The 17,989-nt window shown below is 36.3% G+C and overlaps 1 protein-coding gene across 4 annotated transcripts in view; it reads left to right on the top strand.

The window, feature by feature from the left end:
- rad51ap1 (RAD51 associated protein 1) overlaps positions 1–17,808 on the top strand; it is a 32,987-nt gene extending 15,179 nt beyond the window's left edge. Inside the window, exons 3-12 of one of the 4 annotated variants that reach the window (XM_044107785.1) lie at positions 12,150–12,247; positions 13,686–15,110; positions 15,203–15,249; positions 15,638–15,761; positions 15,957–16,054; positions 16,141–16,227; positions 16,288–16,407; positions 16,487–16,672; positions 17,284–17,403; positions 17,482–17,808. In XM_044107785.1, coding sequence (XP_043963720.1) covers positions 15,094–15,110; positions 15,203–15,249; positions 15,638–15,761; positions 15,957–16,054; positions 16,141–16,227; positions 16,288–16,407; positions 16,487–16,672; positions 17,284–17,403; positions 17,482–17,609 — 927 coding nt within the window. In that variant the 5' untranslated portion in view covers positions 12,150–12,247; positions 13,686–15,093 and the 3' untranslated portion in view covers positions 17,610–17,808. Of the gene's footprint in view, positions 1–12,149; positions 12,248–13,685; positions 15,111–15,202; positions 15,250–15,637; positions 15,762–15,956; positions 16,055–16,137; positions 16,228–16,287; positions 16,408–16,486; positions 16,673–17,283; positions 17,404–17,481 lie in introns of all 4 variants that reach the window. The other 3 variants (XM_044107786.1, XM_044107782.1, XM_044107783.1) reach the window with 3 other exon arrangements.
- The last annotated feature ends 181 nt before the right edge of the window (positions 17,809–17,989 follow it).

Raw genomic sequence — 17,989 nt, 5'->3', positions numbered from 1 at the left:
CCAGGTCAGATTGCATATTGTTATTATTATTATTGTAACTAGCGCATTCTCCAGCACAAAAATACAACCTGCACGGATCAAATTCATAGAATACTTTTGTGTTTAGCTCCACAAATCAAGTCAAAATCAGACATACAGACAGATAAATGCCAACCCGATGAATATTAAGCAAAATTTAACCACAACATGAAGTCCATTCATTAATTATTTTTGCTAGGATCACTATATATATATAAATTGATTTATTTTTGACTTCCTACAGACACCTTATCATTATTATTATGGGAAAAATAATCTTTTACAGATAAATAATAAATATTTCTTAAAATATAAATTAATTAATATTTAGTTATACAAAAAATGAAATAAAAGTATTTTAAAATGTTTTATTAGTCAATGACTGTGCATATTTCTTTTAACACAAGCAATTAAAAAATTTGCCTACATATTTCTGCAATTTGTGCGTTAATTTTCACAATTTTCATCAAACAAATTGATATCCAACAAAGAGAATCTGAGTAGATATAAAAATCAGATTACAAATGATAATTCGATTATTAAGAGTAAAAATAGCTGTTCAGACCAACCTAGCTCTAAATGAAAAAGCATTGCTCTCTAAACTCAATAAAAGGTTGGCAACTTTTGTGATGACCAGTCTTTAACATCACTGTGGAAAGATTTATATTTATGCATTTAATTAATATTTACTTTTAAAAAATGTCCTCCAAGTATTTTTAAAAGATATTTGCAGTAGCCTGGGTATAGATAATTAACTGAACATTCTTGTTTACACGTCAAAGATATTTGGGAGATCTATGATCCTTAAAGCCAAACAATCACAAAATCATTTCTGTAACTGGAAGAAAATTGCTGAATAAAAAAAAACCAGCCAATTAGCATAGACATGTAGAAAATAAAAGATTTAATCAAATATAAATGCTTCACCCATTTCTATCCATGATATTTATCTTCAGCTTTTAAGTTATTCTGCAGAATCTGAAAATAAAATATCTTAAAATAAAAATTTTATGACATTTTTAAAGTTTTGACTTCCTTTGAAAAGGACAATTGGAGTTATGTGCGCCGTAAGGATTACCACTGAGGAGTTCCCCAGGGTCGTGTACTCGGTCCTTGTTTTTACCTAAGATGACACATGAAGAAACAAAACTGAGCTTATTAGGCTCATATATTCACTCATGTGTTCATTCTTTACTCAGTAACTTTAAGGTTTCCATTTTTTCCATCACTATCACGATAGACACTTAGTCTGAATGCTTATGCTATAATTTGGGATTTATAGCGTATTTTAGTGCATCAATATCCAAAACCAAAAATTGTTAGAAGCTGAAATGTTTGTTTTTCTGCACACAACCTTTATAATATCAATTTATTTTCATTTAACAGTAACAACATGTATAGAGTGTATTCTACAGTGGAGGTAAAACCTGGTAAACACCAGATTAAATTTCCTATTCCTAGTTTGTATAAACCCTACAAGTTTGTTGAAATTTGTCGGGTTTTAATCTTTTTATTTCCCAAGGGACAAACTATCCAGATCGCACTGAGTAACAAATTAATGAGACAGGGTTTTTGTTTGCTGCATCAGCACATGTCTATGCTAACCAAGGCAACCAATAGCCTGAATAGACAAAACTACTGGGTTATTGACAGAGTGGAACCTAAATCAATGGACAGTGTGGCTGTTAATGAGACGGTGCTGAGCTCTTCAGATTAACTCAGCTAATACTGGGGTGATGCTGATGCTGCGCTTCAGTCATGACTACTTTCAATAATTAAAAGAAAGGTAATTAGAAGTAAATGCACTCTGATGGAACGAGACATTTAGATATTATATTTGCCCATACTTTAAGAACGCAGATGAACATGACCAGAAATGGACCCCTATCCTAAAAGAAATTAAATTATTACATAATAAACTAGAAAACATTGTTCATACGTCCTGGAGCAAAACCAGAGTTTTATGTCTGAGTTCATCCCAACGTCCATCAAGTTTGAATAGCTTAAAGTAAGACTCAGTTTGTGTGTGTCAGGTCCATGAAAATTACTAAATATGCATGTTCTTCTGGAAATCCTTCTGTCTGTTATTTCATCTGGTTTGGCCTGAAGGTCGTCTGTACATGAGTATCAAAAATATCAGGCATATTTTAACCTGATATCACAATGTCACCAGCCACATGTGATCCAGACAATTCCTGCTTATCTTTCCTACTCCCATTATTTTATTACCTAATTAAAAATATGCATTATATTTGGTTATAACTTGCTTAAAATGTAAAGGCTTAGGATTGTTGAGGCTTTTATTTTGTAGTTATATATAAGCTTTAGAGCCATTTCCATCACTATTTCAGTTTCAGTAAAACAGGAAGGCTTTTATTTTGTAGAGTTTGTTTAAGTCTTATTTTGAAAATCCAAAGGAGTTGTCCTTCTAGGTTTGGATCAGTTCTATTAGTAACAAGGGATGTCCTTTCTATTCTTAATTCACCGCATTTGTTGTTAACATCTTATAATAATAATAATTATGGAAAACAGAGGCTTTTATTTTCGCAATTATCTGTAAGCTTTATTGTGAAAGGGTGTTGTAGAACCATTTCCATCAGTGTTTCAGCATAACTTTATAATTCTGCAAAAAAAAAGGCTTTGCTAAATAGGAGAGCTTTTATTTTGTAGAGCATGTTTAAGGTTTATTTTGAAAGTCCTGCAGATTTGCCCTTGTAGATTTGGTTTAGCTGTAATAGTGACATTAGACACGAGCTATTGACATTGTAAAAACTGAATAACTGGAAAATTAAGGCTTTTATTTTGACAAGTAAACACTTCCTAGTATATTGCAGTTTATTCAGTGGTAGATTTAGGGTCAATTTAGTCTACACATATAGTAAAGCAGTAACAGAAGAGAGAAAGATGAAAGATGCAGAGAGATTTCAATCAGTGTTTTATTAATGTATGATTTGGAAAATGAAATATTAAAACAGCAGCTGGGGAGACGCAGACGAGAGGGGGTTTCTCTGGCGTGACTTCAGGATTTCTCAATAATAACCGGCACAGCTGAGCAATAATTTATTATGCTGCAAAGCTGCACAGACGCACGCCTAGAGACAGAGAAGCTGTTTATGGTAGCAGCAGCAACATGTCAATTAATTACAATAAATTTAGGCAATTAATCAAGGCGATGCATGAAAATGTCATCCTAATAAGAACGACAGATGGCAACTGAAACTTTGACCAATTAACTCAGAAAAAGTCTCATAAAATCTTTGTGTGCCACAAAGAAAAGTGATAAAATGGATGTTACAGCTTAAAATTGAATGGGCTAACAAAGCATTGTATATTAAAATGTATTTAATACAAATTACTGTTAATTTGAATGATAAAATGGTATCATTTTTATTTTTTCCATACTAAATAAGACAGAAAAAGATGTCCAGTTATTTTAAAGCTATTTACAGTGATCAGATTGACAGGGATTATTTGTTTGCAGAATAACCAAAAACAAATTAGTGTAAAATTTGTAGCGTTTTTATTGCTGCACTAATGGAAAACACTTTGGTTCAGTAGCCACAGTCATAAAGGGCTATCAAATTAAAATCTGATTGATTGATTGATTTGTTATTATATGTTCACCAGCTTAAAAATATTGTTTCTACCAAAATAATCTATGGGATGAATTACCATAAATTGAGTTTTAATTTAAGATATTGTAATATATTTTACAGTTGCAGCATTTGTTGTTTAAATGTAAAAACAAACAAAAAACACCATGAATGTACATCCATCTGTCCATCCAACCAACCAAACAACCATCCATCCATCCAACCAACCATCCATCCAACAACCAACCAACCAACCAAACAACCATCCAACCATCCAACAACCAACCAACCATCCATCCAACAACCAACCAACCAACCGTCCGTCCGTCCGTCCATCCATCCATCCATCCATCCATCCATCCATCCATCCATCCATCCATCCAACCAATCATCCATCCAACCAATCATCCATCCATCCAACCAATCATCCATCTATCCATCCATCCAACCAATCATCCATCTATCCATCCATCCAACCAATCATCCATCCATCCAACCAACCAACCATCCATCCATCCATCCATCCAACCAAATATCCATCCATCTTTTCAACCACTCAGTCGTCTGTCTGTCTGTCTGTCTGTCTGTCTGTCTGTCTGTCTATCTTTATTGTATATCATTCCAGGTTATTGGTTTGTTATTGGTTTGTTATCTAATGATCGGTATTAAAAGAGCAGCAGCTTGTAAATCACTGATGTTCCCCCATGAAAGAGGCTCTGGGTTCAGATTTGTGCTGAGCCAGCTGATGAATAATTCAGCAGCCAAAAACTGCAGATGGTGTTCCCCCTCCTGCTTCATAAATTTGTGACCCAAGAAAACCCAGCCCGCCTCGCTGGAGCGTGAACCCATCAGACACTTAAAGACGGTAACCTGTGTGTGATTTTATGAAGTATTTATGAAAGAAATCTGTTTCTGTCGTTATACGTTTGTCAAGAGCAGAGCTGCAGGAGGAAGACAAAGAGCCGACTGTCACAGGGGAAGCTTCCCAGTAAAAATACCTCTTCAAGGGTACAGCTTGTGCACCTTGCAGAGTAAGATGTGGCTGCTGCTAAATTGGGCCGGGAGTGACTAAGGGGGAAAAAAAGCCCGGCAGAGGTGACTTTACACCCCGGCAAATGACGCAGCAGTTTTTATGCTCAACTCAGTGATGTACTTTAAACAAAAAAAGACTGCAATCCTTTAAATATCACAAAGCAGCAACCAAACTTTTGTCAAATGATACATTTATGTGTCTGTTTTAGGTTTACTACTTTATGTCTAGGTTAGCCTGTTGCAATAAGCAGTTAGTCATTTAAAGCTGCAGTTTGTAACCTTTATAAAAACACGTTTTTTTCCAAAATTTGTTAAAACTGTCACCGTGTCATGACAGGATGGTATGGAGGCGGGTCTCAGTGCTGCAAATCAATCTCGTGTACATTGCTCAATGTGCTAATGGTGGGAAAACAACTCATTGTTGCAGGAAAACTGTTTAGTGGCTATGCTACCTAGCTTTAGCTTCATGAGAGGCTATGTTGTGGTGAAACAGCTGTAGCTTAGCAAAGAGTAAGAGTAAACACGAGAGTGATTGACAGCGCTAAGACCCTCCTCCTGGCTCTGATTGGCTGTTTCTGACTGAATGATATAATTCTGCAGTTTTTTATATTGTATTGCTACAAAATAATGAGAATTTTAATAAATATGTAAAAAACATTTTTTGTAGAAGTTTTATACTGCAGCTTTAATTGCACAGTAAATTAAAATTAGCTTGATAATTTCCAAGTTATTAATTGATAGAAAACATCAAATAAGATACAAAAATAACATGATTAAATTTAATCACTTGCTTCTGATTGCATATATAATTCACATACTCTTAATAGAAACACACAAAACATTTTTTTTTCTTACTGCCTGAAGTTAAATCAGACCAAACTTATCTTGTTTTATGTCCGTTAGAGTCGCAAAAATTATTTCTATTTGCTGGAGCATAACAACAAATTTGGAAGGACACCCAAAACATTCGACCCAAGTCACTAAGCTGAAACACAACTAACTACAACCAACACTAAGAACATTTATATAAAAAAGTAAAAAACATATCTTCTATTGTTCTGGCCATTAGAAAGGATAAGAAAACTACATTATATTTGTTCCCTCACTTTGTAAACATGTGATTTTACCACATATCTCCCTGGATGCAAAAGGAACATTTGAATAATGTGTGTTAAAGATTGACTGATATTTTTTAAGCTCAGTAATTACACCGTTTTCCCCAGAGAGCTGAGAGAAGCCAGCGTTCTGTTAAACAAGCTCTGATCAAACAGTTTTGCAAGCTTAACACCAGAGCCATGTTACCCTGAAGAGTGCAAGGACAGCACAATTCAAGAAAGTGTGAACATGGATTCCTCAGAGCAGTCTTTAGAGAGCCACCTGGTTAAATTTGTTAAAAAAATTAAACAAAAGAAAGATACATGTGCTTTTCTCCATATTGAAAAGTTATCTTTAGTTCCAGTTTTAACTTTTGGCCTTTAGTTTTAAAACAATAGAACAGGTTAGGATAGGTCTATCTATCTAGTGGTACAAAATATGTTCATTACATTTTTGCACAAAATCATTCATAGTTAACGAGAATTTTAGGTCAGTTCTGACTATTTTGAACTGTTTCAGTGCATCTTGTCACTTTAAATCCTAATAAGCTGCTGCTGGCCACGCCCCCAACTCCAGTTTACTCTGATACATGAAAATGGCTGCAAAAAGATGAGCGATTACACAACCGTACATCTTTGAAAAGCATAAGTAAAGCCTCCTGCACAACCAACAAAAAGTGGTTTCTGAATTGTAAATCAACAAGAAAAACACTTGTGTTTTCCAGTAGCCATTGTACAGCGGATCCAGTGATAAAACCAACTGACAAAATGTGCTGGAGCTCGGCTTGGGTTGCTAGGTATCTGGCTGGGCTTATAGTTGCTAGGTAACGCTGCGTTCCCTGCTGATTCGTGACTTTACATCCGGGAAGGTTTTTGGAACAGCTAATTTTCCAGACTCCAAAAAAAATGTTAATTTATTGTTCTATGGTCTTTAGATTTAAAGCAATTTAAAGACCATGGGTGTTTTTTTAAGCGGTTGGTATGCTTTTAGAAACAGATGAAACTAAGCATGTCATAATAAGCAAGTAATCAATTAATAACATGGTAAATGAGCTCTGTAATTTTCCTTCTGATGATTAATTGTTTTGGATTTTTTTATGGTCAGTTTTGTTTAGAGAGATTCCATAATTCATTTTATTTATGGTTTCGGTTATAAGTAGTTTTTATTCTCCCTCCACTTATTATTTTAATGTTTTTATTTTAAATGGCTTCCAGTTAAGTGTTCTGTACAAAATTATAGTTCATTAGTTTTTGACAGGACAAACTTGCATTTTTATTCCATTATCAATATAAAATGGTCTCAAAACGACAATATTGTCTTTTATTGCAATAACTAGTGGGACAATTTATTGTCCATCACAATTTGTCACAGTGACAGGCCTATTGGTCCAAAGGAAGTATAAAAATGTTCAAAATATGAATTTAAACTTTTAAAACACCCTTCTGAGCATCTCCAGGGAATGTTTAATGCTACGTCCCAAACCACAACAGACTACTCAATCAAGATAAAAAGCCTGGCATTTGTAACTGAGGCCACAAAAGAAAAGCAATGCTTATGCTGAAAACTCAGACAGATTGGTTTATGGCTGTAGGAAGAGATAGAGATCAGAGGAGGTGTCAGCTGCTGAGTCGACTGCCGATTCCTCCGGCTCCTCTTCCCCCTCTCCCAGGAACCCAACACCAATCCGGGCCACCAGGGCCGAGCGGGGGAATGCCAGGAATCCTCTCAGCACATTTGCTTAGCGCTTTGCTCGTTCTCACCCCTGTGAGATGGAAATTGGGCCGACGAGTCCACCTTTCTCGAGCAGTATGGTGTGCGAGAGGCGGCAATGAGCGGAAGATCAAGGCAAATTGGCTGATGGGTGGAGGAGAGTGTCAGGCATGGCAGACTGCTGAGAGTGAGTCATCTTGGACTGGGCCGCTCTCTTTCTGCCAGCACAACAAAGATCAGATCGTTTATTTTTGTCGTAGCCCCCCGCTGGATGAAATCTAAACCCATAAGTAGTTGATCAAAGGTTCTGGTGTGGTGCCTGTCCTGGAGAGCAACTCATAACAAATGACATTTGGGAAAGATCCAGAAGAATCCAAAGCAATATCTATTGGACCGTGGCCAGTTTTCCTTTATAATCACAATGATTAACAGTCCAAAACACTTGGAAGCTACAGTAGGTTTTAATCAAACCCTTTACGGAGCAAACAGATGCACTTTTCTCTGTTTTGACATCCAGCCAGGTGTCAGCCTAAATAAAGAACTTGTTTCAGTTTTATTGGTTGGCCTCATGGAACCCAGTTCGACCCAGATGTCCCTCCATGCTGATGAAACATGTTCCCACCTTGAAGGCAGAACAAAAGAAGAAGTTTAATCAAAAATATGACAAAGACAGCTACAGTGGGGAAAGCTGGATAAAATATAGAAGTAACAGGGTATTACAAATGAGCTTGGAGAGAATAAATAGTTTCCTGTTTGATGAAAGAGAGAAGCTTTGTAAGCAGAACCAGAGCAAAATACTCAGTAGTGACACCTGGTGGACAGGTGTGCAACGACAATAGGAAGAAAAAGATGTGAGCGAATGCAGTTTGACAATGTAAAATGTCACAAAAATCATAATATTGTTGAAATGCAATTTATTTAAAAACTGAAACAAATATATTATGCAGATTAATTACACAGACAGAGTGTTTATTTATGCTAATTCTGAAGAGTATACCTCACATCTAGATAATTACACAGAATTAATTCAGAACGGTTAGATGTTTGCACAGTATTTGCATTCAGTTCTTTGTCTGGATTGTTTCCGACTATGAATTTCCTTGTTGCTGATTATACAGCACATGGTTACTTACCTTACCTTACCTTACCTTACCTTACCTTACCTTACCTTACCTTACCTCACCTCACCGCACTGCACTGAAAAGTGCACTGCACTGCATGAAAGGGTACATACTTTCCAAGGATATACATGTCTGAAAAAATTAAGAGACCACTTAAACTGATCAGTTTCTTTGATTTAATTTCTTTTTATAGGTTTATGTTTGAGTAAAATTAACATTGTTCTTTTATTCTATGAACTACTGGCAACATGTCGCTGAAATTACTGAACGTTTAGTCTTTATTTGCAGAAAATGAGAAATGGTCAAAATGACAAAAAAAAATGCAGGGCTTTCACAGCTCAAATAATGCAAAGAAAACAAGTTCATATTCATTTAGAAACAATAGTAATGTTTTAACTCAGAAATCAGCATTTGGTGGAATAACTAGGAGGTTTTCTATGGGGTTCAGTGAAGTGGGTTCTGCATTTTTCCAGAGCTGTATGTAAAACTTTTCATGTGAACAAAACATCTTCATCCATAAACTAAGACATATAGAAAACTTTTGGAGTCTTTGTAAACCCGAATGAACTGCTGCCACATAATGATACCGCCCTCTGGTGTCAGATAGGGGTCATGACACCCTGGCTACTGGCTAATAACTCACTGCATTGCAGCATTTGAAAGTTGGCAAAAGCTTGAAGTTAGATCAATAACTCTTCATTGACTAAAGTAACCTTTTCCAAAAGTATTAAAAGCTGAATTATTTTGAACTTTTAACTCTGAGTACAGATATTGATGAATAAATACTGCCTTCAAACTGTGCAGCATTTCACACAAAAAAGTGCTTAAGATTCGCAATAATCTGCACTGCAGGTAATAATTAGCATTAAGCAGAGTTGTCCCCTGCTGTGTGTTGGATTATTACCTAATGGCTAATCAATATTCAACATAAAGCGACTAGAATGCAGGTTTCTGCAGCAGGATGAGTCACTAACATCAAACACATACCCAATATTTTGGCCTAGTTTCCACCTCAAATCTCTCTGTACACTTCAGATAAAGCAAAACTAACTTAGATGTAATTTTTCAGCAACATATAGAATTTTTTTTAAGTATGTAATTCCTTAAAGCTGCAGTATGTAATTTTAATTTAAATTTTTTTTTTTTACATATTTGTTAGAATTACCACCATTACTTTACTGTATAATAGAGACAGATTAAATGTGGGAAAGTCAATCTCCTCCAACTAACTGTAAAAACAACAAATCAGAGCCTGGAGGAGGGGCTTAGCGCTGTCAGTCAATCTCATGAACACGCTGCTCAATGTGCTACACAACTCAACATCACAGAAAAACTATTAATCTGCCATAATAGCAGCCATGCTAACTAGCCTTAGCATTCACAACGGGTTGTGCTGATGGGAAGAAGTTGTATTGAGGAAGGCATGCACACTGGCTTGATTGACAGCGCTAAGACCCGCCTCCTGGCACTGATTGGTTGTTTCTAGTTGGTGTTGGGAGATTTTTTTCCACATGTTTTCTGTCTCTATATAATGACATTTTCAGCAAATATTAAAAAAAATATTTCTTATAAAAGTTGCATGCTGCAGCTTTGATATTGATGAAAAAGTTCCAGTTCATCTGGCTTATTATTTCACATTTTCCCATGCTATAAGCAAAATAGTCTGTGACGGAAACTAATACTTTTTCATCAATATTAAGGAATTATTTACTTTTTAAAAAGCCTCTTTATCTTGCTGAAAAGTTACAGGTAAGTTAGTTTTGTCTTATTTCAAGTAAAATAAGATAATTACAGTAAGACCAAAAGTACTTCAGAGGACTCTGTCAAAGATTTCTGCAGTCAGACACTTTGCTGCGGTTGTTGATCTTTCAACAAATGAGTCACCAGTGACATCACAGCATCTAAGGCATGATGGGTGATCAGGTTCTGCTGAGCTTCAGCCGCTGACCTGCCTGTTGCAAGGTTGTCCTAACGGGGCTGTGCAGAGCATCAAACAATGCTATTTAAATGGAGTCACAGTGCAAAGTTGGCAGCGATGAATTACTGCTGCCACTTTGAAGCTCTTTATAGCTTCACCATGTTGTCAACACATATAATCATCCAGAACGGTGACGTCTGGGAGCGTGTATCGCTCTGATCGGGTTTTAGGGAAGACGCTGAGAGCATCAGCAGATGACTTTAAACTACTTGTGTTATGTAGCATTGAGCTAAGTGATCAAAGCATTGTTAAAGCTTTAGAAATGGATCAGAAGGTCAAGGATTAATGCTAAAGCATGGTGTCCGAAGCACGGGGTCCATTTGTGGCCCTCAGAATGCTGGAATTAATTAAATCTTGCAATAATCCAAGAACAACAACAAAAATGTAGTAAGCAAAAACAGAAAGCACTTTAGGGGAAAAAGGGAGTTACCCACACCTATTTATGTTAGGCTAAAATATATTCTAACCCCCAAAAATCAGGAAACAGTATTCCTGTATTAATAACACAGTTCATTTCAATAAAATTATGCATATTTAGTTCAGAATAATTTACTTTATCACGCATATAATAAACTAAATCAAATAGATATCAATGTAATAGTATTTATTATGTTGCGACATGTTACTTTCTCAACCCTAATAATAAATTATGTGTGAACCTTTTCATAAATCACTGTTTTATTTTTTTGTGCCCTTTTCACTAATGTCTTGTGAAGAAGGCACAAAAAATTAATTTGCAAATTTTAAGAAAATATATTTTTCTTAAAATTTTGACATCCCTTACTTATTAAGCATTTCCTTTGTTCCCCTTCGGTTTTATAGACGTAAAAACAAACTTACTATGTTTTTTACAAACACTGGCAAATCTTTAAACCACCCAGAATTTATTTACGCCTATTTATGGAGTGAAACTTTGTTGCCTTGATCAGTACCTCTACTTTCTTTTTTGTTTTTTTAATTGGTTTTGTTTTTTTAATTGGTTAGGTCAGTGTTTTAACAAACAAAAAGCCCTTTGTACTAGTCCAACACTTGTTTATTTACAAGTTGGCAATGTACTTAATATTTCCCCTAATCCTGGACGATTGAAAGCCCTAATTTTATTAAAATAAATGCGCAAAATGATGGTTTCTTCCTTGAAATTACCTTTGTGGCCGCTCAGTTCGTAGCTGAAAAAATAACCTTGGTGAAGGTTCAGTGACAGCGAGTTTGGACTCCGGAAGCCGCTGATTGTCACATCTGTCTGCCCACTCTGGTTCACCGGCTGTGGTTGGCCTGGAGGCATCTGGCTTTAGGCCATTTCTAGATTACAAAAACAACAACGCCACGCCGGATATCCGAAGCGCTACGAGCTCATTAAGGCATCCTTAGGTTGAGGTTGGTAAATAACTCCCAGCCCCAACCAGAGAGGTTTCTCTGCAAGGCAGCAACTAAAAATATACCCAGCCTGAGATTTAATAACATACTTTATGAATAGGAGCAGTTAAAAAAAATATACGTTTGCTCTTTAGCTAAAAGAAAATGTGCATTTTGTGAATACAAGACATGAAAATGTGAATATGTTTTGTAGCATCTATGCTACAGAATACATTTTATTCCCTCCAGGAATATAAATAACAACACTGAAGCGTCCGCCTGCGGAACAACCAAACATGGACACCAGCTGTGCTCCTAGAGAGCCTCACTCCAACTACCACTCTGAGGTGATAAACACAACATAATGATGGCATTCACATCAGTGGGGGAGAAGGAAAACAGGATCCTGACCACTTCCAACTAACAAACTCAAATTAAGACCACTGATGATCTCAGAGGCCAAGTAGGCTAGGAAACCAAGCTGCTTCTCTTTAGGAGATAAAACAATTACTGGGGGGAAAATATGAAAATGAAACCTTTGTTCTGTCGTTTAATACAACTGAAATGTACTCTCTTTGTAGTTGATTAAACCCAGTTTCTCATAAAAGCAGGACCACAATTAGACGGATAAAGGCTCCAGGCTTGGATGTTGGTCCGCCATCCAAAAAGCTAATTAAAGTAGATTAATAGACAAATGTAATGTAGCGAAATGGTTTGCTATTTAGAGACAAATGTCACGTTAAACTCAGATCTCATAAAGTTTAACAGTTATAATTGAAGTTGGCATATTTAAATCATATTTTCAACTATTAAGGTCTAATATTGAGACATCTTCATTGCAGCTGTTGTGATATTGTCATAAACAGAATGTAAACATCTATAGTGCGACCAGAAGTGTTGTAACAGCAGTGTTTGCATGACTCGGAGGGATATTTTAGTCCCAGCTGTAGGAGTTTAGGAATGTGTGACCACAAGACCTTTTGGCCCCAGCCTGCTTGTCTTCCTTCCCTGTCTGGGTCCGAAGACACGGACCCTGGCGTCCCCGAGCGTCTGCTTCAGGTCCACTGTGTGACAAACCACAGCCGACAGCCACCCACTCACAAAAGGGAAAATGACAACCTTCGGTAGAGCAGCTGCTCTCTTGGAATGGCTGTAAAAATGGACAGATTTCATTTTTACTCCACTTCAGAGGGAGAAGGGATTGTTTCCGGCCCAAGTGTGGGCGAGTGGGCAGCTGAGGACGTGTCAAGCTCATGTCAATCAGCCGGTAGAGACAATGAGTGCATCGGAACCACACCGCCATCTGCTGGAGAAACTGCGTCAAGACGCTGCAACGATCCATACCCTGACCCCTGTCCAGAGTTGACGTGTGTGACCCCGAGTTAGGGCCACTGGAGATACAAAAAAAGATAAAAGTCTGCCAAAAAAACAACAATTTTGAGATTAATCTAAGAAATTTTCTAGAAGAGTTCCAGAAGTCAAAAGGTTGCAAAAAAACAAAACAAAAAAAAACCTTTTTGAAATTAGTCTTTGAATTTTTATGGTTTTTTATAGAATTTTTTTTTCTGAGCTTGTAAAGTTGATAATTTTCAACTTTTGGAGCTCAGAAATGTCCAAGATTTTTCTTGAAGATTTCTGAGATTAATCTTAAAATATATGTGTGTTTTTTCCCCATGTTATATTAAATTAGCATTACTTGAACTGGTTTTTTTCTCACAATTCTTTAACATGAATGCTAGCTAAGTGAGGTTATCTGACCTCTTTTTCTCTGTCTTGTTTGTCCAGGATGGACCCCACCTTTCGCCTAATGACCGCAAAAACCCCCAGGGACTCTGCATCCACAGATAGAGACGAATTCTTCAGTATTATTAAAATTAATGTCTAATATGTCCAGATTTTGTAGAAAATGCACAGGCTTATAATAAAATATCCTTAACTTTGTTAGATGACTGCATTTAAACTGTTTAAAGACATGTGACTATATTTTAAGTAAATTATGTTATTTTTTAACTTTGGTTCCCCACACACTTCCACATGTGAGCTTGTGCAAACTTATGTTTGGCAGCATGGTACTGGAAGTGTGGGATGAGTCATTTCTAGGCTTTATTGGCCAGTGTCTCAACACATCCTCATTTTAATTTATTCCAAGTAGTAGGAAACAGCAAAAAAGAAGACACTGTTGTATATATTGTTTTCATTGAGATCTAAAAATATGATTTTAGTGTTAAGTTAATTTGAATAGATGGATTTACTTTATAATTTTAGCTGAGGAAAAAAATTAGTGTGTAGATTTTAAAAGATACCTAGATGGTAAGAAAGCGTTAGTGACAAAAAGTTTATAACATTGTGCAGTCTTTCATGTTGGAAAAGCTGGCAGTCCATCTGTATTAAACAACACATTTTGAATAAAAAATTGGATAAGAGAATATTAACAATTGCTTGAAAACAATATATTGTCTTCTGACTAAAGCCTTCTGACTTACTCATCAAAAGTCATATTATGACAAAAAGTACCATGAAGTACATTAAAAACATGTCATAGCATGATACAATAAATAATGTTTTAATACCAAAATACAATAAAAATATGTTACTCATTTAGAGTTTTACGTGGAATCAGCTAAGAGTATATAAATATAGCTGTATGACGGTCTGTGTTGGTCCAATATTCAGCGGTTATGCAAAGCTACAGGCATAAATTTACCTTTCCAATATGGCGACATCGCTGGCGTTAAAACGACTGTTAACCCCAGCACGTACGTCAAACGAAGCAAAGAAGCACATTCGTCACTTAATTAGCTAATAAAAATATTGTTTATTTCTTTGTTAATATTATTTTATGTATTTATACAGTTTTGTTTATTTAGAAGAAAAACAAACCGAAAAAAAATAAAATCGTTGAAGGTAGAGACGAATCAGCTCGGTTGTTCCGTCATATTGGTCAACAAAACGTCACTTCCGGTGTGATCTGGCGGGCTGGTTGAAAGCAGGGAAGACGCCTTACGACAATACTTAACTAAAGCTGAAATTGTTTTTGATAAGAAAGTAAGAGTAAAGTTTTAAGTAGCCTGAGGTTAGCTTCTTCGGACACATTTAGCATTAGCGTACTGCCACTGCAGCTGTTCGTGTTTATAAACCAGCCGTTAATGTTTCAAGAATAAAAACAAAATTTAGCTTCACATTTACTCTGGACATGGACCGACCATCCAGGTGAGTAAACACTTTTATCACTGTCACTTTATCTTTTTATATGCTAATCATTTTAACCGCTGTTGATGATTACGCGTTTGGTGTTAACACAGGAAGACGAAGGTTGTGAACTACTGTGAAAACAAAGATTTTGATGATGGTGAGTTAAGTAATGAGCTTTCTACGCTGGTTTGTTTCCTTTAGTAAATATTTTTTCGACAACATCCCATCAAATCTATGTCTTATTCAAATAACTGTTTATTAGTGTATTAGTTTGTCTCTGAACATCTTTAAAATATGCAACCATAAGGTTTTCAATGGGATATGAGGAAGAAAATATAATAATTTCTTACTAATGCTATACATTGGTGGTAGAAAATGTGTTAGTATATGTTGTTTCAGGGTTCAGTCAAACCCTGAAAAAAATAAAATAAATAAATAAACCTGACTCAACAATACTCGCAAACAACATATACTAAGGTCTTCACTTTATTATAAGATTCCTTATAATAAATATGTCTGTGTTTCCTGCTCTTATTCTGGGACAGATGAGGATTTTGCCTGTTCAAAAGCACCGCCCAGCAAAAAGGCCAGAGAGGAAACGAAACACGAACAGAAGAAACCTTCAGTCAGGTCCTCCAGCCCAACAACGGCTCAGAGCGAGAAGAGCAGGTGTGCGATACACATCAGTCCAAGAAAATCAGTTTTACAGTCATCTTCTGTGTGTTATCTTCAGATTTAATGGAGCCAGCTAATCCATCGCAACAAAACCTTACAAAATTTTCCACAATAACCAGTTTGCTCCTGTTGTAAGCTGTGATGTGTTTAGTTACATATTGTGAACACAAACTCATAACTTGTTTCCAGAAAACCGCTGGATGAAAGGTTGCATGAAAGAGATCTTGAAGCAGCCATCACGCTTTCTTTACTCAATAACTCAGAAGGACTAAACGATTCTCCCACCAGTAAGCATTAGCTGTTGCATGTAACATGTAGCTTTTATGTTTTATAAACTTCTAATTCTCTTTTGTTCCTGTTATTTTCCCAGCAGATGTTAAAGCTCAAAGCCCTGTCGATGAAAACACAGATCCAGCTTCTTTGCTTCTGTCCAACTGCAGCGTGGACGGAGCAGTTTTAGGTAAATCTCTCTTTTTTCTTTCTCTCTCTGTCTCTTTTGTTTTAACAACATTTTCTCCAGGCCTGGATGAAATCACATCAGAGAAAGCATCACCGGCTGTCAGACAAAGGAAGACCTCGACTAAATCAGCTGAGGTGCAGAGAAAGGAAGATGAAGACTACAAACCCAAAAACACTCCAGGTTATTTGGCGCTCCACCTGTATTCGTATCAACCTGCTTTTGTTGTCGACTCGGCGCGATAACCGCCGTGCCTTTTCAGATTCAGAGAGCGATGAAGATTTCAGTGAGCCTGAGGAGAGCGAGGACGAGGAGTTTACAGTGAAGAAATCCAGCAAGGCTAAAAGGAAGGAGAAAGTGTCCAAGAAAGACAAACCCAAGCCAAGTCCCGCTCCCAGAAAAGAAAAGAAACAATCACGGTCTTCACTTTCTAAACCACAGGCTGCAGGTAAGTTGGCTTCAACGTTGGCTTTAATTCTACAAGATTTCTTTTTATTTCAGTATTAACAGAAATATTGTTATTTCTGTTAATACGAAATAACCCAGGGCTGGGTTATTTGGTACTACAAACTTACATTGCCTGTGAGCTTTGGAAAGTTGAGTGTATGGCTGGGCGATATGGACTATGAATTTAATAACATAATGTGGTATTATTATTATAATAATTATTAAGTTTTTGTTTATTACTCTTTTTTTTTTTTTTTAGGTAACTGTATGGCTGCAACTGCTTGGTATTCATAGCTCCATGAACACAAATATTGTTCTTGAAAAACAATCCTATTTGAAAAACACTTAACAAAAAGGGGGATTTATATCACCAAACTGCACACAGTGACTGCATTTAATCATATTTATTATATTTATTGCCCACTTGGAACAAACGGTGGAGAAAATGGGGAAAAAAATAGCATTTCTGTTAGTTTTTTTCTGAGACGATAATATAAATTCTTAGAAAAAATTCTTCACAATAAATAATCAACAGAATAAATTCCAACCCTTTTTGTGAGTGTAAAGAAAAATGTGCATAAGTCTTTGCTTTAGAGTTACTCCATGTTTCAGGAGTTTCCAGAAGTCCCCCAGCAGCCAAACTGGTTCCCAGTAAGCCAGCTTCATTCAATGTGAAGCCTGTGAGCTCTGTGAGTCCAGCAGGGGGCAGGATACCCAAGTGGAACCCGCCAGGTAGAACCCGACTGCATTTTCTGCTGCATTTTTCTGTTTCCAGACAGTAAACGTAGTAAAGGTGCATTTGTTCTCCAGCTCAGGTCGGGAAAAGTCCGACCTCATCCCAGACGCCGGCGGTGAAGTCTCCCAGTGCCGGGCTGAGACTGGGCCTGTCCCGCATGGTCCGGGTCAAACCGCTCCACCCGAGCGTCGCCAGTCACTAACAGATAATCTGTCAATGTTTTTAATCCCGTTTGACCTCAGTCTCCACTGAGATTCTTTTCAGTTTGAATTAGTTCAGAATGAATCTTTTCTTTAGTTAGATTTCCTCACATCCTCTTTTTTTTGTCGTTTTGAAAACATTTTACTTATCTTTATCTTGTATATTCTGTACATAAACAAAAAAATAAATAAAGTTTAAAAGCATTTATCTTTTCACACTGGATCATTTTTTATAGATGCACATCATAAATACTTTAAAAGAAATTTAAATCTGTTTCAAATTCAAAAACACCCAAAGGGAAATTAAATGTTGTCACTTATATTAATTCAAAATTCTTCAAAGAGTTATTAGATAAGCGTGTTTTACGAACTTTTACTTTCA

This window comes from Gambusia affinis, linkage group LG23 (assembly GCF_019740435.1).
Source record: "Gambusia affinis linkage group LG23, SWU_Gaff_1.0, whole genome shotgun sequence".
Taxonomy (NCBI): domain Eukaryota; kingdom Metazoa; phylum Chordata; class Actinopteri; order Cyprinodontiformes; family Poeciliidae; genus Gambusia; species Gambusia affinis.
Note: the sequence above shows the minus strand (reverse complement) of the source record. Positions and strands in the feature narration are given on the sequence as shown.